Source organism: Suncus etruscus, chromosome 11 (genome assembly GCF_024139225.1).
Source record: "Suncus etruscus isolate mSunEtr1 chromosome 11, mSunEtr1.pri.cur, whole genome shotgun sequence".
Lineage (NCBI taxonomy): Eukaryota > Metazoa > Chordata > Mammalia > Eulipotyphla > Soricidae > Suncus > Suncus etruscus.
Window position 1 is genome coordinate 4,206,467 of NC_064858.1, and position 24,875 is coordinate 4,231,341.

The window sequence follows — 24,875 nt, forward strand, 5'->3', positions numbered from 1 at the left end:
AAAAGATGATAAATGCTCTCTGAAGGTTAATTTTTAGACATTTTCATGTCTGAAATAACTTAGATATTGAAAAAAGTAATCTGAATTAGTGTGGAACAACATATGTTATCTTGGGGCTGGAGAGATAGCATGCAGGTAAGGTGTTTGCCTTGCATGCAGAAGGACGGTGGTTTGAATCCCGGCATCCTATATGGTCCCCTGAGCCTGCCAGGAGCTATTTCTGAGCATAGAGCCAGGAGTAGCCCCTGAGCGCTGTCAGGTGTGACTCCAAAACAAAACAAAACAAAAAAAAAATATATATATATATATATATGTTATCTGGATTATGCCCAATGCAATGTCTACTGGTGAAGTATCTAGGGAGAAACACTCCATGCAGAAAGGCTCCTAGAGATTCCTACCAGAGTGTCCATGGAGTGCCATGGGTGATTACTTGTGGAGGTGTGTCCATGGAGAAGTTTTCTATTGGGGTGTCTGTGGAAAATCTGTAGGAAGCCTGGCACATACAGTCCAGAGTGAAAAATGCAGGTAGATGAATCAGAGCAGCACGAAGCTATTCAGAGAAGGAACCATGAGCACCAATGTTTCAGTGAAAGGCATTGCATACTCAGTCCAGCTCGAGGGGGCCATCATGGTGATTATCCACCAGAGGGTCAAGTCACTCACTATCGTTTGGGTTTTCTCAAGTCTCTGGGTCCCTGTTCAGGTGCCATTTGTGAAATCATGCCATGCGTATATTTCCAACCCTGAATGGACCAGTCTGAAGCAGGGTAGCATGCAAATAATTAATACTCCAAGCCAGGAAGGAGAGAATCATGGATCTGGGTGGCTCCTCACCTCATGGTCTCTCTCACAGGATACCAAGCCAAATGAAAACCTCTTTCTTAACCAATTAGGAGGGAGAGGATCAAGTGAGATCAAGATGGACTTTTTACAAGTCACAAATCTTGGTGAAAAGAAAGAGGTTGGGGGAACACCTTTGGTTTGGGCAGGATGTGACTTAACAACAGATGAGCATTCCTGAAGGAGTAGCCATGGAGAATTATCCAAGTGTTTTCCATAATAATAACCCATGAAGAAGTGTCCATGGAAGTTTCCCAATGAAGTGTCTGTGGAATGGCATCTATGTAAGAATGTCCATAGAAAAATGCACATTGAAGGATATACATAAAGGATGTCTTGCGAAAGTGTGGCCAAAATGGTGTGTTTTGTGAAGGGATATCTATGGAAGAGTTAGAAGAATGTTTCTGAAAGAGTACCTATAAAGGAGTATCTATAGAGTAACAATAGAGTAACTATTGTTAACTATAGAGTAACAATAGGAGGAGCTCACAGAAAAGTGTTCCACGGAGTATTCATGGAGAAGTCTATGTGTAAGAATGTCTTTAGAGAAGTATCTATGGAAGAATATCTGTGGATCAGTGCAATAGTATCTGTATCTCTCATATAGGAGTGTTTGTGGAAGGGCATCTATGGAGAAGTGTCTATGGAGGAGTCTCTCATAGAGGAGTGTCTGTGAAGGGGTGTCTATGGAGTAAGGCTGTGGGGGAAATATCATGGAGGACAATCTATGGAGGGATGTCTATGAAAGAGTGTCTGTGGAGGAGTCTCATTGGAGAATACCTGTGCAGGAATGTGTATAAAGGAAGCTCTCATGGAGAAGTGTCTATGGAAGAGCATCTATGGCAAAGTGTCTGTGAAGGAGTCTCTCATCATGGAATGTCTGTGGGGAGGTGTCTATGGAGGAGTCTCTAATGGAGGAGTGTCTGTGGAAGGGTGTCTAGAGGAAAATGGTGGAAGGGTATCTCATGGAGGAATGTCTGTGGAGATGTCTGTGGAAGAATATCTGTGGAATGTGTGTGAAGGAGTCTCTCATGGAGGAATTTCTCTGGAGGAGAATCCATGGAACCATATCTGTGGAGGAGTGTTGTGGAAGAGTGTCTCCCGAAGGAGCATCCATGGAGAAGTGTCTGTGGAGAGATGTTCATTGAGAAATGTCTGGGGGAGCATCTCATGGAGGGTTCCACTGAGTGGAAGAATTCATCATGGAAGAGTGTCACGGTGAACTAAGTTACTTTCTAGTATGGAAATAAAAAAAAGCCTCAACTCTACTCAGAAAATGATTCCTTCCAAAGAGAACAAGTCAAACCCACTTCTACATTCAGCACCAAAAAAAAAAAAAAAAAGGTCAAAATATCCCAGGGAGAAAAGAGTGAGGAGAGCAGGGGACTTCCAAGATGGCAGCGATCCAAATTCCAATCTCTCCACACCACTCTGAAGAAACTCAGCAGTACAGTAAGAAGCAGAAATAAAATAGCACATCCCTCCCAGGCCTGCACATAACTAGAATGCAGAGAGCACAAATTTCTCCTTTCTGAGCCGCCAAGAATAAACACTAATTTTCCATAGGATTGTCTCTCCAGGTCTTGAGCTCTCTCTAGAGAGCTCAAAGATCTGTGAAACTTCATGAAAAAATAAAAAAGAAGTAAAAGTCTGAGAGTTGAGCAAAAAAATAACCCTTTCAATGAGCAAAACCTATCCTTAGTGTAAAAATACTGAAATCAGGGGTGGGAGCCAGATTCAGGGGACAGCTCGTTGGGTGCTTGCCCTGCATGCCTTTTCAAACCCCGGTATGCCTGAGCCTGCCAGGAGTGACCACTGTGTGCAGAGTCAGGGGTCATCCCTGAGCACAGGGGGATGTGGCCCCAAACCAAATAATAATATTAATAATAACAAATTTTAAAATACTGAAATCAAAACTCCTGGGCCTTCAAGCCCAAGTGTGAAAGGACTGAAATGGACACTCAAGGGACAGGGAAGATACGTGTGCAGGTGTGATATAGGAACTATGAAGGGCATAAGTATAGAGTGATGGAAGATAAAAAGGACCAGAAACATCATGAAGACAAGAAGAAAGAGACCTATTCAGTCAGGTAGGCCCAGTGTCCCAGCACAGAGAAAGCTCCTAGCCTAGGAATGTTTGAGTATGCCCCATGGGCAGCCTCCTTGGTGAACTCCAAGGTTGAGGGCAGATTTCACTAAGAAACATGAGATTCTCATTGTAATAATCCACACACAGCGGCTGATCAAGTTTTCTCCATGAAGTCAAGTATGAACTAAAACAAAAGGAAAGAACTACAGTGCTCTCTGCCTCAGAGAGTTTTACATCCTAAATAAGTCCGGAGACATTTGAAAACACAAACAAACCAAAGGAAAAAAAATCTTCAGTATAGATCCAAACCTAACAATGTACAAAACCAAGGGGAAATCAGAGCAAAAGCAAATAAAAAACAAATCATGCCAGAAATTAAAATGAAATTATATGGTATTCCAGGAAAATAAAAGGGATTTTTATATATTTTTTAGATTTTTATATATTTTTCAATAATGAATTAATGTTTCACTTAGAGTAAATGTTCATTGTCTATTCAGGTGCCTTGTTATAGCTATAATAATTTTTATTACAATCTTTTCCACAATCTTTATTTCAACCTTTTACTTAAGCCTTATCTACCACAGGCCATTTTCTAACATAATAGTCATCCTTTTAGGATGAAACACAATTTTATACTGTTATAGACCTATTAAGATTTTCCCTTCAAATTTTCTTAGCTTTCCTCTTCTTATTCTTCCTAAATGTATGGCTATAGGATTTACCTAGTTTATGTATATTTAAAATGTACTAATATAGAATTAGTCATACCATTAGGTTTGTTTATTTATATTCCTATAATGTTTTTTTCTAAAAAATGACCACTTTGGGGCTGGCAAGATAACATGGAGGTAGGGCGTTTGCCTTTCATGCAGAGTGAAGGTGGTTTGAATCCCGGCATCCCATACGGTCTCACGAGCCTGCCAGGAGTGATTTCTGAGCAGAGAGCCAGGAGTAACCTCTGAGCGTGGCCAAGTGTAGCCCAATAACCAAAAAAAAAAAATCACTTTATCATTGATTTATAATTTTGTGCCATTTTAAGAGTCTATGATAAATCCTGAAAGATCTCTATAGATATCTATAGTCCAGGAAAACAACAAATAGCAAGAATCGCCAGAAGTAGAATTGTTTGGTTTTGGTTTTGGTTTTTTTGTTTTTTGCTTTTTGGGTCACACCGGGCCACGCTCGGAGGTTACTCCTGACTCTCTGCTCAGAAATCGCTCCTAGCAAGCTCAGGGGACCATATGGGAGGCCAGAATTTGAAATACCATCCATCCTGGATCGGCTGCTTGTAAGGCAAATGCCCTACCGCTGTGCTATCTCTCAGACCCCCAGAAGTAGAGATTTTGTCCATAGATATGAGCTTTGGGGGTGGAGTGGGAGCTTGTGATCCCAGAGAGGTACGGATTGGAAATTTTTGGAATCTGGGCATAGGCAGCTAGATTCTGAAACCATCAAACCTTGTCCACAATTGTGCTTTACAAAGAGGTTCTTTGGATCATCCAGACTGAAACCAAGGGTTTCTATGAGGATGTTGCTCATGGCCCCGACTATTCCTCAGTAGAGGGATACCTCAGACTCCAGGAAGAAGACAGGGGTGCAGTCAAACAGAAAGGCCAGACAAAGGAGGTTCAGTTACAGGATGGTCAGAAAGAAGAATAGGGAAGAAATGGCCTTTTGGTGTGCAAAATCTGCTCTTAATTTCCCAGGGAGGAGAGCACAAGGGAATAACAATTTAGGACAGGGTTGTTTGGGTTTTTTTCTGGTTTGGTTTTGAGGGTCACACCTGGTGGTTCTCAGCATTGACTCCTCATTCTGGACTCAGGGATCATACCAGGCATTGCTCTGGAATTGCTTATGGGATGCTGAGGATCAGCCACATGCAAACATCCTCCTCATCATATCATAGTTATTTCTAGGACCCCAAATTAGGAGTTCTCTTTGCCTTGAATTACTGGGTATATTTTCTTTTTAAATACACATTTCTATGGTCAGAGACACCGGGAGTCAGCAAATCAAAAATGGAAAGACAGACGACCTGGAATGAGGGAGGTAAGAGGTATGGGACCCTCCAGACTCCCCTCTCAAAGCCCTTTCAGTGGGGACCAGTGGTCTTGGCTTTGGACCCCCTTGGCACTAAAATGGGGGATGCTCACAGACACCCCCAGGAATCTTCTGGAGATTCCAGAATCTTCCAGGGGGGAATTTTCCCCTTGGCCTGCCTACTATCTGCAAGGAACTGCCCCAGCAACAGCCCCCAGACTATTGGACCCTGGAGTGACTCTACAAGACTCTCTAGCTCATGTGGCCGGTTTTGCTGTTCTCTGGAGATTCTCAGGGCGCAGTACTCTGAGGGCTGGCACAGGGCTGACACAGAGGCTGCAGTACCTGAAAAATTCCATGAAAGAGAAGCCATAGCCATGCTGTTCCGCGATGCCCGCACACACCACGTTGGCAGAAGCTCCCACCAGCGTCCCGTTCCCTGAAACAGGGTGGAGACAAAGTCACTTTTCCAGGCGTCTGCAGGAACCTCCACTTCCTTCCATCTGGGGCTCTCAGGGGTGGGAAAGCAGCCATCTAAGCTGGAGGCGGTGAATGGGCAGGGCCAAGGAGAGCAAGCACTGTTCAGGGAGTCCACACTGCCCCTGGGGTCAGTCGGCACAGTGGGAAGGGCCCTTCCCTGGGGGAACAACGGGGGACAGGAAGGCTGGAGCCCCAGCACATTGAGGAGGTAGCTGGCCTTGCACAAGGAAGATCTAGATTTGATCCCTGGCATCCCATAGGGTCCCCTGAGCACTGCCAGGAGTGATTCCTGAGCACAAAGCCAGGAGTTAGCCCTGAGCACCGCCCAGTGTGGCCCAAATAGCAAAAGAAAAGAAAATAGTATACTTTCAGGGCTGGAGAGGAGATAGCATAACGGGTAGTGTGTTTGCTTTGCAAGTGGTCAACCCAGGTTCAATCCTCAGCATTCCATAGGGTCCCCTGAGCCTGCCAGCAAGAAATTCCTGAGTGCAGAGCCAGGAGTAACCCCTGAGCACTGCTGGATGTGACCCTCTTAAAAAAAATCGGACATTTTTGGCCAGCAGTGCTTGCAGCTGACCAGGTTCAATCTCCAACACATTCCACATGGTCCCTTGAGTGCACAGCCAAGCATAGTCCCTGAGCACCACCAGGTGTGGCCTCAAAGTAAAAACTTAGAACACCGGGAAGAGGAGCTGGAGAGATAGTATAGTGATAAGGCATTTGCCTTGCACACAGCAGATTCAGGACAAATGGTGGTTTGAGTCCCGGCATCCCATATGGTCCCCCGTGCCTGCCAGGGGCGATTTCTGAGTGCAGAGCCAGAAGTAGCCCCTGAGTGCCACAGGGTGTGACCAAAAGCAAAAATAAAACAAGGGGCCAGAGAGGTGGCGCTAGAGGTAAGGTATCTGCCTTGCAAATGCTAGCCTAGGATGGACCATGGTTCTATCCTCCGGTTTCTCATGTGGTCCCCCCAAGCCATGGCGATTTTTGAGCACATAGCCAGGAGTAACTCCTGGGTGTGCCCCCCCCAAAATAAAATTAAAAATAAAGAGTAATACTAGGAGGAATAAATGTAGAGTCAGGGGTAATCCCTGAGCATCGCTGTGAAACCAGAAGAGACCCAAACCCCAGAAAGACAGAAGAAATCTTTGAAGGTTCCATAAGTACTGGTGAAGAAGTAAAGGTAGAGGGCCCCAAGATGCAACCAGGAAAGCTTTGGATGGATGAGTGCATTGGTTGGATGTTTTCAACTGTGCAATGAGTCACATCTGGGTTTTATTTCCCAGCGCACAGTCTTCACAGACTGGACAGTGCAGGCCTGGAGACACGTATCTTGCATGCCAGAGGCCTCAGATCAGTTCCGAGTCACATGGTCGCTGAGTCCCAGCAGGCAGGACCCCTGGAGCAGAGCCAGGAGTCATCCCTGAGCACCATGGTCCCCAAAACCAAAATCTAAACACAAGCCCAAAGCTCAGGCTAGAATCACCCCCAGGTTTCCTTCTGCTCCCCCAAACCCATGTTGCCCTTCACATGCCCATTAGCACCCTCTTACCTCCCAGGCAGGCACCCAGGGCCAGGGCGTACATGAGGGGGGCTGTGGGCAGGCTGACCTCGGGGTCTTGGCTCAGGTTCAGGAGCACAGGGACCTGGGGAGAGAACAGGAGGTGCTAGCATCACCAGTCCAAGGCCCCAGCTAACACTATGACAGCAGATGGAGGAGCAGAAGACTGGGCTGAGAGAATGTGAGGGCCTGGAATGGTCCCCAACCTGGAATGGTCTGCAACCAGGTCAGAATCTGCCTGAACCTGAAAACACATGGCTCAGAGCTACCAAAAGAAAGATGTTGGGGGCACCAGCCCAAGAATCTGACTCATTAACTCTATACTTTAATAATAATAACAATAATAGCAATAGTCAGATGCCCTTTTTCTATGAGGGTAGCAGCCCATCAGATCAGATGGGCCCCACAGCTGAGCCCAAGGCTCTGCTTGACTGTTTCTCCCAACTGAGTGAAATTGAGCTAGTGGGGACACAGGACTCACCATGGTGGCTGTGAAGGGGATGTTGTCGATGAGGGAGGAGGCGATGGCAGAGACCCAGATCACCAGAATGATGGCAGCTGCCAGACGGTGACCCTCTGGGACCATCTGCAAAGGGGGACATGGGGTCCATGGACAGGGACAGAGGGAAGACTCAGGACTCTCTAGGATAGGATAGAGGGAAGATCCGGGATCAGTAGACAGAGGGAGAATTTAGGATTCTCTAGGATGAGACAAAGGACTCAGGGATTGGGACCACATAGTGACCACAACCTCTCTCTCTCTCTCTCTCTCTCTCTCTCTCTGTCTCTCTCTCTCCCCCCACATGCCAGGCTCCCCTACCCCCACCAAACAATAGCCCCTCACCTCTGCCTGTCCATCCTGAAGTATCTGGGATAGGTTAGAGAGAGAGCCCTTTCCCCAATCACACCTCACACGGCCAGTAGGCAGTGTCAGAGTGTAGAAACCCTTTAGTAACCCGATGCCCCACTGCCCCATCTTGGACAGGTTCTATCTAAAACTGTGGCAGACAGTGGAGAGGGTGTTTGCCTCGCATGTGGCAGACAAGGTTAGATTTCTGATATCCCAAGGGTCCCCCAAGCTACAGAGTGATTCCTGAGCACAGAGCCAGGAGTAAGCCCTGAGCACCACCACAGGTGTGGTCCCCAAACCCCCTTCCAAAAAAAATCAAAGGGACAGTGTTTGGGCTCATGTTCCCTCTGAGTATAGCAAAGAACGTACCTTTATGAGCAAGGCAGTTTGTTCCCCAATGTATTCTATTAAGTGCAGGTGTGCCAGGGCCTAGAAGAAAGAGAGTAAGGATTAAAATGTCAGTCCACAGGGCTGGGGCAGTGTTGAAATCACATCAGAAAGGGACACCCAAGGGGCCAGAGAGATAACACAGTGATAGGGTGTTTGTCTTGCATCTGGCCAACCTGGATGGAGCCAAGTTCCATTCCCAGCATCTAACATGGTTCTCATAGCCTGCCAGGAGTGACTTCTGAGTACAGAGCCTGGAGTAACTCCTGAGAGCTGCCAGGTGTGGCCCAAAAACAACATTAACAAAAAACCCTCAACTTAGAGACCAAAGCAATAGCACAGTCGGGAGGGCATTTGCCTTGCATACAACCAACCTAGATTCAATCCCTAGCATCCCATAGGATCCCCCAAGCACTGCCAGGCAAAAAACAGAGGTTCTCATGGACACATGCAAATTATTGTGAGAAACAGGGTCAATCCCAGTATCTTGATTGAAGCGGTTTTCATAAAACTAAAATTGGCTCAAAGCCACTGGCTTTAGATTGGCCCAATACAGTGTATAGGGTGATAGCTTTGCACTTGCTGGCCTGCATCTAATCCCCAGCATCTATATGGTTCCCCCCAAAGTCTATTACAGGGGTGTGACCCCTGAGCAGAGAGCAACAGGAGTCAACCCTGAACACCCAAAAAAAGAAAAAAGAAAATTCCAACATTTACCACCTTCTTCAACACAAGGCGAAGGTCAACACAGAACATGCACAAGATATAGAAGCCATAGCCATTTCCAGTTGAGTAAACACACTGAGACAGACTCCCACAGTCAACACACAGGCTACATACATGATTCTCTTTCTACGCTTGATCTCTGGGTTCAGAGGAGAAAACCAATGCTGGACAATGTTTCATTGTTTTGTTTTGTTTTGTTTTTAAGGCTTTCAATCTAGTTGGTTGCATAAGATAATTCTGCAACTAGAGCAATAGAATAGTTATAGGGTGTTTGCCTTGCAAGTGGCCAGCACAGGATGGATCCTGGTTCAATTCCTGGCATCCCATATCCCGAGTCTGCCAGGAGCAAATTCTAAGCATAGACCCAGGAGTAACCCCTGAGCACCACCAGTGTGACCCAAAATGTAAAAAAAAAAAAAAAAAAAAAAAAAAAAAAAGACAATTATGCAACTATACTAAAATCTGTGTAGTCTGGTTAACTTACATAGAATAGAATGTGTCAACTATCTCTCAATAAAGTTGAAAAATTCAATGGGGCCAGAGAGATAGCATGGAGTAGAGTGTTTGCCTTGCATGCAGAAGGACGGTGGTTCGAATCCTGGCATCCCATATGGTCCCCTGAGCCTGCTAGGAGCTATTTCTGAGTGTGAAGCCAGGAGTGACCCTTGAGCACTACTGGCTGTGACCCAAAAAACAAAAAAACAAAAACAAAAACAAAAATCACTGAGCAAGATGGCAATGAAGTGTTATTTGTAGATGGTAAAACAAAAAATAAGAAGAATGCTCCCCAGGTTTGATCCTCAACATCCCATATGGTCCCCTGAGCCTGCTGGAAGTAATTTCTGAGCACAGAGCCTGATGCTGCTGGCCTGTTCCAACAGAGATGCTATTATCTGCTCATGTACTGCCTCTAGGCTGGATGCTCAGGGGCATCTGGAATGACCACTCCACACCCTCATTTAGCCACAGCAGAGTCCAAAACACCCTCTCACACATTCCCCTAAAAAATGATTTCCTGTCAAGTCCTTCGCAAAGACAAAAACAAAGACAGAAAAACAATATTTCTATTGCTAGCCTTAGAGATAAATATTTCTTTTTTTTTTGGGGGGGGGGGGCGACACACGCCCAGCATCGATGAGGTTTTCTCCTGGGTCTGTGCTCAGGGATCACTCCTGGTGGTGCTCAGGCCTTACTCCTAGCTCTGTGCTCAGAGACCATACATGGTAGGCACAAGGAACTCTATGCAGTGTCAGGGATCGAACTGAGGTCAACCACACAACTGCATGATCTTTTTTTAATTTTTGTTTTTGTTTATTTTGGGGGGGTCACACCCAAAAAAGTTACTCCTGGCTGCACTCAGAAAGTCCTTAATCTTGTAAAAGAAATGTTTTACATACAAATGTGAAAAAAAAAAAACACCTAGAGAAAAATTGTAGAAGTTAGTCAAAAAAGAATAAAAACTGAATATAGGGGCTGGAGTGATAGCACAGCAGTAGGCAGGGCATTTGCCTTGCACGTGGCTGACCCAGGATGGACCCAGGTTCGATTCCCAGCACCCCATACGAGCCTGTCAGAGTGATTTCTGAGCACAGAGCCGAGCCCTAAGTGATGCTGGGTGTTCCCTCTCCCCCAAAAAAATACTGAGTATAGCTTTTAAGCAACTGAAAGCAATTAGCATGAGGCATTGGCATGGTGGTCCCAGTTGGCCACGTGCAAAGCAAACATCCTACCTCTGTGCTATCATTCTGGCCCCCATAGTTTTTTTAAACTACAGTCTGGCCCTCCATTGGTCTGAGGGACAGTGAACTGGCATCCTGTTTAAGAGGATCCCATGCAGCCAGAGAGATAACACAGCGGAAGCATGTTTGCCTTGCACACAGCTGATCCAGGATGGACTGTGGTTCGAATCCCTACATCCCATATGGTCCCTCGTGCCTGCCAGGAGCAATTTCTGAGCACAGAGCCAGGAATAACCCTATGTACTGCTGAGTGTGACCCAAAAACTAAAAAATAATAATTTGAGGATCCCTGCTTTGGGACTTAGTAATTTTTGATTTTCTACTAACTTATATTTGAGACTGACACATGTCTAGAAATCCATGTTGAAAATAATAATTCTGTCACAAGCGCTGACAGTAAAGTCACGAATGTTATTCATTTCTTTCTATGGCAATTTTTCCCATGATAATCAAAAACTTCCTCTAATGCTACAAACCACGTGAAAGGGATTTTATAAGTAACTTTATTACCTCGATAGAAAGAATATTCTTAGCCCTGTCCATTTATTGGGTTGCATCATTTTGCTCCAACTTCAGGTTAGAGCAAAAATTTCTACCTCACAGTGAATGACATGAGGGTAAGTTTACAAGCCATAAAGATAATGTAAGAAAAATAATCAGTCCAATAAAATTATTTTAGCACTCATTTTCTTTTATCAGGCTATTGTATATGATAGTTTATAAAATATGTTATATATTTTAAAAATGATATTTTAATATCATAACATTATAGTAGTTTATGTTCCTATAAACTATTAAATATTAATATTATTATATTGTTTATATATTATGTATTAAATATATTTAATAGAATGATATAGTATAACTTACATAAAATGCTCTAATATAATCATTTGTTATTACATGCAATATAGCAATATACAATATAATTATATAAATAAAATATATATGAAATTAAATATGTATGGAGTAAATCTAAATAAGTAAATAATATTAAATAAAACCTAATATATTTAAAGTATATAATCTTTTATAAAATATAATCTTTTAGATTATTTTATCAGACTCCATTTCCTCTAGTGAATATGTGGAAATAAAAGGCAGGCCATCTTTGGTGACTCAATAAGTTATGAAATATGAAAGTCCGGTCACAGATCACATTGTAGACATTTACCTCCATGAGAATAAAGAGTGCGGCAAAGAACAGGAGCGTCGCCCATTCGACTCGGTGTAGGACCATCTCAAAGTCTGGGATATCGGTTAAAATCAGCAGCCAGAGGGCACCCAGGATAGCAATCCACCCTGAAAGCAAACACATTACATGTTGGCTTGCAAATGCAGCCCAATTTAAGGTGATGGTTTTCATCTTCTCATTCATGGCTTTGGGCCTGTACGCAGGATGATTCCTACTCTGCTAAATGCTTGGGGTGAAAATGTGCAATCAGCATTCCAAGAAATGTATGTTTGTGTGTGTGCTCATAAAGCCTACCTCAGATAAAGAAAAAGAACATCATCTCTACCAGCCCCTTTCCGCCCCCCCCCCCCCCCGCCACCCCCAGCAAATAAAATGGTTCACTTGTTCCTCTACTCACTGGGATGTTTTATTTCCCACAAATGACCCATAGAGTGTGTTTGCATCGCTACTTTCAGCCAGCTCAATTCTTTATAGCTTCTTCCACCTTGGAAGGTGAATCGTTCCCATGTGTTCTGTACTGTGCCAATTCCTGGTCATGCCAGCAGACGAGACCTTTTTTCTGGCTAATAGAGGACTACCTTGATATAAGTGTTTGACAAGTACAAGGGAGCACAATCTCAAACTTCTCAGAGGGACATACGTATATATGCTTTCTGTTCCCTCCAGTAAATACTTACCCAAAAGTTAATAATATTATGAAATATTTGCTCTAAGGAATAGCAAAATTGTGTACTTTTGGGAGAAAAGTTGTATCATTTAATATTTTTAATTTTAATATGTAATTATTTTATTATTTAATACATTATATAGGATCTTATATATTATATATACATGTATGATATAGAATTTAATTATATTATGAATATTAATCATGTCATTATAAGTTTAATTATGATTAATCCTAATACTATTAATTATAACATGAGGTCTGATTAATTACATATTAATCCCAATTATTCAATTATAACATCATATTACTATAATATTTATAAAATATATACGCATGATATAATAAATTTTTAATATGTAATATGTTCTCCTACAGCAGTGTAGGAGAATTCTACTTGGCGTCTTTTTGATTGCAGACATTCCCATGGGTATAAAGTGGCCCTATTTTCTTCATGATTAATGATGGTAAGTATCTTCCCATATGCTTATTTGTCCCCTGTGGATCTTCATTTATGACCTTTCTGTTCAAATTCTCTCTTGATTTGTATTTTGCTGGGCACTGTGTATAAATCCAGGGGGAGAAATAAAGTGATCATAAAGAATGTAGCAGGAATTGATGAAACAGAAAATAGAAAAATGAGAGAGAGGGTCAATGATATCCAAAGTTGGCTCTGTGAGATCAGCAAGACTGGAAAATCTTGGCCATGCTGAGGAGCACAAACTGTGAGCAGATAAAAATGACAAAAATCAATAATATGGTGGTGGTGGCATCTAGATGCCCAGACCTATCAAGTGAGCACTTACCGTATTTTTTGTACCATAAGATGCACTTTTTCCCTCAAAAAAAGATGGGGGTAAATGTCTGTGGTGTCTTATGGAACAAATACCGCAAGGAGGTGAAGTCTGAGTGTAGGTGAGGAGAGCATCTACTGACCACTTGACATCCACAGTGTAGCACCCCCTTTCTTGCACAGACATACCACATAGCATGAGCAATCAGGTTAACACACTTTCACCATCACAAATAGAGCTTTCATTTAAGACTTTTTGATCTCCGCTGCAACTCTTATTTTTTGTATTAACAGAAAAGTATTAAAATAGTTTTTCTATTTTTCGATGTTTAAAAAAAGTTTGGTAAATGTGTTTAACCAGCTGTGGACAGGCATATTGTAAATATACTTCGGCCTCACAGGCTGGTTTTTCCCAGCTGCCATCTCCTGACGACAGCATCTCAAATTGCATCATTTGCTTTAGAATATCTTTTTTCTTGTCTTCCTCATCTAAAACCTATGTGTGTCTTATGATTAGATGTGTCTTATAGGGCAAAAAATATGGTACTTCCTGTAGCTGCTATAGGCAGCTCTATGAGTATTTTCCAATGTCAGAAGGACTCTGCTCGGATCGGATTGAGACAAACACAAGAGGTCCTCAGAGCTGCATGACCTTCCAGAGGTCGTTGAAAACAATTCTTTGTTAATCTGGCTGTTTGACAGGACTCAGTTCCCTTGCAGCTGGAGACTGAGGCCACCATTTCCCTAATGGAAACTTCTAGATCTACCCCAGCTGTGCTCTAAACGTAATGGAATAAAAATGTAATGATAGCACATCTGTCTGTAGATGTTGCAGTAGATCCGGTTGGACCTACTCTTCTGAATAATGTTCCTTTCAAAGCACCAGCACTTACTACCGATGCAACCAATCAATGGAAATGGATGATATTGTCATGTGTTGGATCCCTTCCCCACCTATGACACTTCCCCACCATGACACTGTTCCCAAACCACTTGGCAAATGGAACTCCCTGATATTCCACATAGAACAACTGCTCTGGGGATTCTCCTAGAGGCACAGCTCCAAAGATGGGAAAGGCAGCACAAAGAGGGGTGCTGTCTCCCATGATTTGTGGATGCTTTCAGGCTGGACTCCAACTGTCCCTTTACCCTTAGAGAGCTCTAGTTAAGGGAGAGATGACCCACAGCCCTACAGGTCTCTTCTATTGCCAACTGTGTTGCCCCTGAGACATGCCTAAGTCCCATTATTTATGCTTATCATCTTCCTGGTGCCTCACTCCCCCCTTGGCTATGCTTCTGCTATGTCCCTGACTCTGCCACCCTGGAAGTGTTCCATCTCCTCTTGTCCTATATAAGCATTGCAGAAATGCAATAAAATGTCTCTAGTCATCAACCTGGGATCCTTTCTTTCCTGGTCATCAGCTAGGGGGAATGTACTTGATCCTGAATGCACTGGGGGGTGGGGAGCTGACCCTTATTGGCTAACTGAACCCAAATACAGCCCCCACCACAAATCCCAGGATGAAGGACGCATCATTATTATTACTCAATAATACTTAATAAATACATTTCCGAAGGTAATAGAGAGTCCTCTGATGAGGACACAAATCCAACCATCCATAAAATCAAAGAGGGGAATCTTGCCCAGAATCATCTCAGACCATCATGGAAACCAGTCACCAAGACAGTGGCAAAGGAAGGCTCCAATCCATCAAACTAGGGCCAGCTAGAGCTATCAGAAAACCTTCAAGAAGATGCCAGAAGTTGCCTGGCTGGTCTTTCTGATGACTCACTTCCAGAACTCCCTGCTAACATACTATTGAATGGTGGGTTGTGTGTTCCACTATCCCCAGAGGGAGAGGGATCCCCATGCTCATGTCCAGGTAGGACAAGAGACGTGGGTCTGGCAGCAATTCTGGTGCAGGAAATAATGCACACATGGTTGGGAAGGAAGAGCATGCCAGAGACTCACACCGCAAGCTGCTTACCCACAAGCCAATTGCTCCACCACTTGGAACCACGAGCCAAGATGGTAGCTCCTCCTCCAGGCCTCTTGAGTAGCCTTTATTGGGAAAAACAAAGCCCACCCCTATGGGGGAGAAAGCCTTATTTCCCAGACAATGGGGAAACATCTGTTTAACAGAAAAACCAAAGGAACCAATAGAGAGACATCTAATTAGAAGACAAATGAGGACCGATCCAAAGGCCTCTACCAAAACACACTTCCCCAACCAGGACCCCAGACACCCCCAACACCCCAACACCCCAGCATCCGATGAACCCATTTTTCTCCTGCCCAATCTCAGCCCTTCAATCCTGGCCTACAACTAGCAGGGACCAAACTTTTCTCTTATTCAACCTGACTTTCTCCCATATCATGTTAAGTGGCCCAGATGCATGCATGTACAAAGCCTAAGTGAAAATCAGAGCAGGAATAAAAAAGACCCTTTTCCATCCTTGATGCCACAATCATACAAAAGCAGTTTATGGGGCCGGGCGGTGGCGCTGGAGGTAAGGTGCCTGCCTTGCCTGCGCTAGCCTAGGACGGACCACGGTTCGATCCCCCGGCGTCCCATATGGTCCCCCAAGAAGCCAGGAGCAACTTCTGAGCGCATAGCCAGGAGTAACCCCTGAGCGTCACAGGGTGTGGCCCAAAAACCATAAAACAAAAACAAAAACAAAAGCAGTTTATGTCTTACTAAAAAAGTCAAGCCTTTGTAGGTGGAAATAAATGAGCTATGGTCCTCACAGTTAAAGGTGGATTTTTAAATGTTCCAACCATCACTGATATCCTCTTGCCAAATGCCACCAAAAATGCAAATCTTGATTTTTCTGGCATTTTCAAGTGGAATCTTAATAACATTACAATCTGTGAATACCCCTAATTAATTCAAAACACAAGATTGATGGGATTTGCAATGACCTCCTAACTTTCTTGTCATGATGAAAAGTTTATAAGGTAAAATGACACTCTATCTGGAGGGCAATTAAAAAAACTGCACTGACAGCAACAATAATGTCTCAATGTTATTTGCTCAAAGTAATTAAGAGCCACATCTTGAGCCCCTCTGGCTCTGGAATAGTCCTTAGTATCATCAGTGAATCAGGAGTTTCCGTGGATCAACTCCCCGTGGAGATAAAGAACAGAGCTCCACTCACTTGTAGGAGATAAAAGCAAAAACTAGTATGGTATTAATATCCAGAGGCAATAGAGATGAGGGCCAGGAGGACCAGTCCAAGGAGGAAGCCTGTCACAAAGAGTGGGGAGGGAGGTAAGGACAGAGAAGGGATTGCTGTGACAATGAGTTGGGAATGATCCTTCTGGTCAAGAACTGGATGCTGGAAGGAGGGAAAGTGATATGCAGGATACCCCTTCAGTAATAATAGTGCAATCCACAGTGTCCAAAATGGGGGGGGGGGGGGAGAGAGAGAGAGAGAGAGAGAGTAAAATATTTGCCCTAGAGATAGGCAAGGGTGAAACTGGGAATAATGATGATGGGAAATGTGTACTAGTGAAGGGTGTTACACATTGCATGACTGAAATGAAATCATGAACAACTTTGGAACTATGGGGAAAAAACAATTGTATTCTGATCAACCTTGTAACCATGGTGTTTAAATAAAGTCATAATAAAAAAAAGAAAAAAGAAAAAAAAAACTTGGTTCAGAACCAGGCTGGCCAGTAGAATTAGAGGGTTAAAGAATAAAGCTAGAGGGGCCGGGTAGGTGGCGCTGGAGGTAAGGTGTCTGCCTTGCAAGCGCTAGCCAAGGAAGGACCGCGGTTCGATCCCCCGGCGTCCCATATGGTCCCCCCAAGCCAGGGGCGATTTCTGAGCACATAGCCAGGAGTAACCCCTGAGCGTCAAACGGGTGTGGCCCAAAAACCAAAAAAAAAAAAAAAAAAAAAAAAGAATAAAGCTAGAGAAGGAAATACAGCCATTGTTCTTTTTCTCTCCATCTCTATCTCTATCTCTTTCCTCTTCTCTTTCTCTTTCTCTCTGTCCACCTTTTGCTTTCTCCTTATCTCTTTTCTTCCCTTTTCCTCTCTTTTTTCTCTCCTTTCCCTCATTTCTCTCCTCTCTCCCTGTCTTCTCTCTTCTCTTTCTCTCCTCTTTCCCTCTCTCATCTCCCTTTCTGTCTCTCTCCTCATATCTCCCACACTGCAGCCCACACAGTTTCCCGATATTTCCAAGTCTCCTCCCTGCTACCCTCCTCATGCCCTGCCAAGTCCTCCCAGACTTCGAAGGCAGCTGCAAACCTTTCAAAAAAAAAATGCTGATTAAAAAGACGAGACTCACCCAGATCCAGATGAACTCCGGGGAAAAAAGAGTTGAGGAAAAACATGAAGACCACGAAGCCCAAAACCAGCAAGCATTTGGCCAGAAGAGCCTTGTCGGATATCCTGTGCTGGGAACAGGAGACAGCTCATGACCTTCACAATTCCATGGGTACCCACATGACCTTCCACAATTCTATGGGTGGTCCTGTGACCCTCCACAATTTTATGTGTCCACTAGCACTTCCATCCCACCATGGACATGAACATGCATGAAGCCAAGAAACTTCACTGTATGTAGGGTCTCAGCCTTCAAAACCTTTGAGCAATAGCACAGTGGTGAGGGCATTTGTCTTGCACACAGCTGACCTGCTTCAATCTCTGATATCCCACAGGGAATCCTGAGCCAGCCAGGAGTGATCCCTGAATAGAGAGCCAAGAGTAACCCTGAGTACTTCCAGGTATGGCCCCTGAATTCAAAAAAAATATTTTTTAACGTAAAAATTAAATCAGAGGCCAGAGCAATAGTACAGAGAGGAGGGCATTTTCCTGGCACACAGCTGACCTGGGTTTAATCTCCACCATCCCAAAGGATCCTCCAAGTACCACCAGGAGTAATTCCTGAGCACAAAGCATGGAGTAAGCCCTGAGGACTGTTGGGTGTGGCCCCAAGCCAAAAGTAAAATAAAGTAAGTGAAATCAATTAAAAACAAAATCAAGAACTCTAATCTTCAACCTAGCCCCAACCTTAACCCTAACCCTAACCCCCAATCTTAGAAATAAAAAAAAGTTTTTTTAATTAAAAAAAATCAAAACCAGAACCCGCAGTACCTTTTTTTGTAGCTCTTGGATGTTTGTCTTCCAGTTTTTATCTTCCTGTAAGATTTGTCTAGAAGATAAAAGGATCTGTGGTCAGTCCACTAGAGCTGACAGGACTGAGGAGGTGAGTGGCAGTCAGCTATGGGCCAGGCAAGGCCTAACGCCTCCATATGACAGGTGTCCAAGAGGCAAGCGGCAGCTGAAGGGCTGGGATGGAAGAATCCTGGGTGAAGAGCATTTCTACCCCAGGATGAGTAAGAAGCAAGCAGAGACTTCAACAGGCCAGAGCTAAGGCTTTGCTCTCTGGACTGATGCAGGGTTCCCGCCCCAGGACTGCAAATTGTTCCCACATCACCAGGAATGAACCCTGAGAGCTATTGGGGTGGAGTGGGGGTGTCCCACATCAAACAAGCAGATGTAGGAAGTCAAATTAAAGGGCTGAGCTTCTGGGGTTCTTGGTTCAATCCCAGGTTTTCTGGGCACCATGGATGGGACTTCTAAGCACCAATCTATTAGGGTGACCAAGCACTATAGCTGTGAGAACAACCCAGTTCACTGCAGTGCTTGGAACATGAGCTAAGATTGGAGATCGGCCTAGAACAGCCTAGACGTCCAACCACAGATGAGTAGATTGTGAAGACGTGGTACTTATACACAATGGAATACTACATAACTTGCAGGAATGATGCCATCATGCAGTTCTCTGCAATATGAATGGAACTGGAAGAGATAATGTGAAATGAAGTAAACTAGAATAAGGAGAAATACAAGATATCATCACTTCTGTGTGGTATTTAGAATAACTACATGAAGAAATGCAATGGCTTCAATAGGGGTTGTTGAGAACACTCAGCCCCATCGTGAGAAGGAGAGAAACTGAGTGGAGGAGGAGAAAAATGAATGTGAAATAATGGGGGACAGAAGTAATGGGTACTCAAGTGCTTAGGTGGGGTTAAGGGAGGACAGAACTAAATATCCAAGTCACAGAGTAAACAACAATGAAATCAAGAGACCCAAACTTTAACAACCAAACTGAAATTGGTGCCTGTTATGCTGGCAGGCTGTGGCGGAGGGTGCTGGCATGGGGTGGACTCTGGGCATCAGGGTGAAGGGAGGTAGACGCTGGTGCTGGAATTGATGCTGAAACATTGGATATCTAGAACCCAACTATGAAGAACTTTGAAAATCACAATGATTTCTGCTGAGTGAAATAAGTCAGGAGAGAGATAGACACAGAATAGTCTCACTCATCTGTGGCATTTAAGAAAAATAAATGACAGTATTGTGATAATACCCAGAGACAATAGAAATGAGGACTGGAAGGACTGGTCCACAGTATGAAGCTCGCCACAAAAATTGTTGAATTCAGTTGGAGAAATGACTACAATGACAACTACCATGACAATGGTAGTGAGTGAGAGAAGTAGAATGCCTGTCTCAAATACAGGCAGGGGGTGGGGGAGGAAGGAAATGGGGGTATTGGTGGTGAGAAGGTTGCACTAGTGAAGGAGGGTGGTTTTTTTTAAAAAACTAAAACCCAACTACAAACATGTTTGTAATTGTAGTGTTAAATAATTAACGATGGTGGTGGATGGTGAAGGATGGATGGAGGGATATTTCTCTGCCATCCCAGGCCACGTGGCTCCGCAATCCCCATTCAGCTGGCGGGTCCCAGGTTTAGGTGAACAGCGGAATCAGACTCATCCAGAGACAGGCATCAGGAAGTATCAGCTTTATTCATGCCCTATCCACCACATGTGTGGCCTATATCATAACCTTTTAAGCATTCAGCCATTCTTAGCTAGCACTGCATCTTAACTCATGTCAGCCATCTTCCCTTTGACCTCCATGCTGGCAAAAGACCAAAAAGGGCACCCTCATCTCCTCTCCATCAAGCTATTTATTGCCAACTCCACAGCGCCCCCACCTGGAAGGGCTAGGTGGGGCAATAGTCACAGAACAATCCTAAGGAAATATTTTTATAGACAACAATTCCAAGAATAATCTTATGGAAACTTTTTCATATAATCATGGTGCTTAAATAAATATAATAAAAAGTAAAATAATAAATAAATAAATAAAACAGAAAAACAAAAAAGCAGAAAAACCAAGTCACGACATCAGAAGACTATGATGTGAGGATCAGTCCCAGGGATTCTAGTGACAGGCTGCTTGTGTTTCACTTTGGAGACCTGACCTGGCAGTGCTCAGAGATCTTTCCTGGTGCGGGGTTTAGAGGGCCATTAGGACCATTAGGGAGACGCTGAGAATAGAACACAGGTCAGCAGCAGGCAAGGCCATCATTGAACTCTCAGGTGCTGGGACGCAGGGAGTGTCTGCAATTCTGGGGGTTAAACTCGGGGCTTTGGGTGCTACGGCAGGCACTCTCCCTGAGCTACCTCCCAGCCTCTCAGAAGACCATTTAAAACAAGAAACAAGGGCACAAGTCCTGATGGGTTAAGTGTCTGCCTTAAATCCCCCTCATTCTACTTTGCCCCAGTAGAGACCCAGGAAACCTGCTCTGTGCCTCAGTTTCCCCAAGTGGGATGGAGCCAGGGAATGAGTTCCAAGAAAGTGGAGGCATCTCTGGGAGTCACAGAGTCTTTATGTGCCAGATTACATGAAAACAATCTGAGTCTCTTGGGGTCACACACTCCTGTTGCCCCCATTTAGACAGATACACACACACACACACACACACACACACAGTAGTTTTTGTTTTCGAAGACTCATGTCTCCACATTAAGGCTGTCCACTGCATCCACATCACAGCTTCAGAACCCCAACCCTGCCTCCAGGGACAGTGCTCAGCTCCAAGGGAGCCCAGCAATGCTTGCCCCCCCCCCCAAGTGGGAAAACAGGGACAGAGTGAGCACCACCCGACTTTGCTGTCTAAGCAAGTCTTGGTGGGACAGAAAACTCCTCATAGCTGCCCAGGAAATTCCTGCCAGCTCCTGCCCGCCAGCTCCCATCCAATGCAAATTCCAGTGGTAGGCCAAGAGGTGCCTTGGTGTTCCTGGCCTACACAGCCTGTCGCTAGAGAATCTCCCTATGACTCCCTGTTTCAAGCACTACACCACAGTTTTGTCTCTCTGCACTGCAGGCTGCCCCCAATGGGCCTGTCTTGATCCTGTGATAATCTCTGGCCAAGTCGTCTACTGAGGGTCTAGGGTTCATGGCCCCTGTTTAGGCGCCAGTTGTAAAATAAAAATGTAAAACTCCACGAGTAGGTGAGCTCACCCCAGGCACCATGTTTCTAACCCCTTAGACCACTGGGTCTAATAAAGCAGGGTAGCGGTGGAGAAATAATACACTAAGCAGTGAGGAAAAGATTAATCGGAGACAGCCTGCTATTTGCTACATGGCCTCTCTTTGCCATGTGTTGCCTTTACCCTGTGCTTTCTCTCCCCAGTCCAAAGCCAGCCTCCTTCCTTTATTCCAACCAACCCCCAACCCCAGTTGGGGGAAAGTCAAGTCAGATATAAAAGCAACTATCCTGTGGGTTTTTACATTTCAAAGGAAGAAGTTAGGGGAAAAGAAAGTTGGGGGAAGGATTCATCTACAGTCTACAGCCATGTGGGTTTACTTCCCCCCAGCTGTGTGACCCTGAGCTCCTGCCAGGACCTCTCTGAACACCCATTTTCTTACTCTTAGACTGGGGGGTGTCCCCAGCAACACATACCCCAGAGTGAGAGAGGCCAGAGAGAGGCACTTGGCAAGGTACTTCTGCCTGCCCAGAGCATGGAGGCACCATTGTCCTGGCACTGCGGCTCTGGGGACCGTGGGGAGGCAGTGGTCAGACTGCAAGTACCTGTGGAAGGTCTTCAGCCGGCAATCCAGCAGGCGCTCGAGGCCTCGCACTTTCCCCAGCAGCAGGTTCCTGACAGCTGTCTCCTCACGGCTGGTCGGGCTGATGCGTTGGGCTGTCAGGCGCCACACGGAGATCTCATGCTTCAGCTCTGCAGGAAGGACAACCAGAATCAGACTGAGGCTCGGGGACCTCTGATAACAGGGTACCCCTCAGGCTCACCCTCACTAGTGCCTGGGGGCTCCACAGCGTTTCTGTCCTCATGTGGCCCAGGGGTGGAGCAACAATGACAGCAGTGCCACCAAGGCCAACTGTGTTGTGGACAAATCACCAAAGTGTCAACACTCAACCACCCTTCCCTGCTGGAAAACCCTTTCCCAAAGCTACTCCAGTGGCTCAAATCCCAGCTCAAGTTCAGATGCTGCTCAACTGTTGGAGGGAGAAGGGAAGGAGAGAGAAGGGAGGAAAGAAGGGAGAGAGGGAGGAAGGAAGGAAGGAAGGAAGGAAGGAAGGAAGGAAGGAAGGAAGGAAGGAAGGAAGGAAGGAAGGAAGGAAGGAAGGAAGGAAGGAAGGAAGGAAGGAAGGAAGGAAGGGAGGGAGGGAGGGAGGGAGGGAGGGAGAAAGGGAAGGAGGGAGGGAGGAAGGGAGGGAGGGAGGGAGGGAGGGAGGGAGGAGGGAGAGAGGGAGGGAGGAAGGGAGGAAGGGAGGGAGGGAGGAGGAGAATTGGAAGGAAGGCAGGGAGGAAGAAAGAAAGGAAGGAAGAGATGGAGGGAGGGATGGAAGGGAGGGAGGGAGGAAGAAGGAAGGGAGGAAAGAAGGAAAGAGGGAGAGAAAGATGGAAGGAAGGCAGGGAGGAAGGGAGGAAAAAGAAGGGAAGAAAGAGAAGGAGTGAAGGATGGAAGGGAGGGAGGGAGAAAGAAGGAAGGAGGGAGGAATGAAGGAGAGAAGAAAGAAAGAAAGAAAGAAGAAAGAAGAAAGAAAGAAAGAAAGAAAGAAAGAAAGAAAGAAAGAAAGAAAGAAAGAAAGAAGAAAGAAAGAAAAGAAAGAAAGAAAGAAAGAAAGAAAGAAAGAAAGAAAGAAAGAAAGAAAGAAAGAAAGAAAAAAGAAAGAAAGAAAAGAAAGAAAGAGAAAGAGAAAGAAAGAAAGAAGAAAGAAAGAAAAAGAAAGAAAGAAAGAAAGAAGAAAGAAAGAAAGAAAAGAAAGAAAGAAAGAAAGAAAGAAAGAAAGAAAGAAAGAAAGAAAGAGAAAAGAAAGAAAGAAAGAAAGAAAAAGAAAGAAAGAAGAAAGAAAGAAAGAAAAAGAAAGAAAGAAAGAAAGAAAGAAAGAAGAAAGAAAGAAAAGAAAGAAGAAAGAAAGAAAGAAAGAAGAAAAAGAAAGAAAGAAAGAAAGAAAGAAAGAAAGAAAGAAAGAAAGAAAGAAAGAAAGAAAGAAAGAAAGAAGAAAGAAGAGTGAGGGGAGGAAGGAAGGAAGGAAGGAGGGAGGGAGGGTAGAAGGAAGGAAGAAGGGAGGGTAGAAGGAAGGAGGGAGGGTAGAAGGAAGGAGGAAAGAAGGAAGAAAAGAGGAGAGGAAAGAGGAAGGGATGATGGGGGGGGATAAATGGGGGGAGAAAAGAAGAGAGGGAAAGAAAGGAGGGAAAAGGAAAGATCAGAGATGGAAAGAGGGAGGAAGGAAGGAAAGGAAGACAGAGGAAGGAAGAGGGACAGAAAGAAGGAAGGAAAAGGGGAGGGAAAAACGGAAGTAAAGAGGGAGAGAGAATAGGAGGAAAGGAGGAAGGAACAAAAGAGGGACAGGAGTAGGAAGGGGGAGGTACAAAGGGAAGAGTCAGCCAGCCGTAGACTGAGCAGTGAGGCGTCTGGGATATATTTCCCTCTGCGTTCATATTAGTTCCTCATGTTGGTGCACTGAGTATAAGATGACCCCCAGCTATTAACCCAAAACAAAAGCATTCCCTCCATCTTCCTCTCCTGGAAATCTCTCCTTTGATGTAAAAACCCACCTGGACTACTCTGGACCTACCCTCTCCTGGTGGATGGGTATTGTTTTAATAAAGAAAGAGACAGTTTGGGCTTGTGGCTTAGGAGAGACCATGAAAGAAAAAACATGGAAGCCATTATCCTCCTTTCCTGACCGGCTTGGTTTATGATTCTTTTGCCACTACCCTGCGTCTTCAGACCCCTCTATGTGGGGATTAGAGATGCAATGTGTGAGGATCTCACAAACCATGGGATTCTATTATAGACTGAATGTCACACACACATGCAGTGGAGGCCATGGGACAACCTGTAGGTGCCAATGCGGACCGTGGCCCTTCTGAGAATGAGCGAGGCCCCCCTGGAAACACACTTGTCCAGGACACTTCTTGCCCTCATGGATGTGCTCAAACCCCCTCTTGCTAGGACAACTGCCCAGAGAAGGCCTCTAACACCAGCCTGGGCCTTGGGCACAGACTCACCGACAATGTCACTAGGCTCCTTGTTGAATAGCTTCTTGTTCCGGTACAGCAGGCGGAGCAGTGGGAAGGAGAAGGCGAGCACAAGGCAGATGCCCACAAACATGTGTGCTGTGAAGCTGGTGAAGTCGAGGCCCTGCAAGAAATGGG

At 44.8% G+C, this 24,875-nt stretch overlaps 1 protein-coding gene across 1 annotated transcript in view; it reads right to left on the minus strand.

Annotated features, from left to right (window-relative positions):
• OCA2 (OCA2 melanosomal transmembrane protein) overlaps window positions 1-24,875 on the minus strand; it is a 60,470-nt gene that overhangs the window by 12,600 nt on the left and 22,995 nt on the right. Inside the window, exons 13-21 of the mRNA XM_049783924.1 lie at window positions 24,729-24,861; window positions 22,280-22,427; window positions 18,481-18,538; window positions 17,672-17,780; window positions 11,893-12,020; window positions 8,236-8,295; window positions 7,498-7,602; window positions 7,008-7,101; window positions 5,321-5,414 (exon numbers count right to left, since the gene is read on the minus strand). Of these exons, the coding sequence (XP_049639881.1) occupies window positions 5,321-5,414; window positions 7,008-7,101; window positions 7,498-7,602; window positions 8,236-8,295; window positions 11,893-12,020; window positions 17,672-17,780; window positions 18,481-18,538; window positions 22,280-22,427; window positions 24,729-24,861 (929 nt within the window). The remainder of the gene's footprint in view (window positions 1-5,320; window positions 5,415-7,007; window positions 7,102-7,497; window positions 7,603-8,235; window positions 8,296-11,892; window positions 12,021-17,671; window positions 17,781-18,480; window positions 18,539-22,279; window positions 22,428-24,728; window positions 24,862-24,875) is intronic.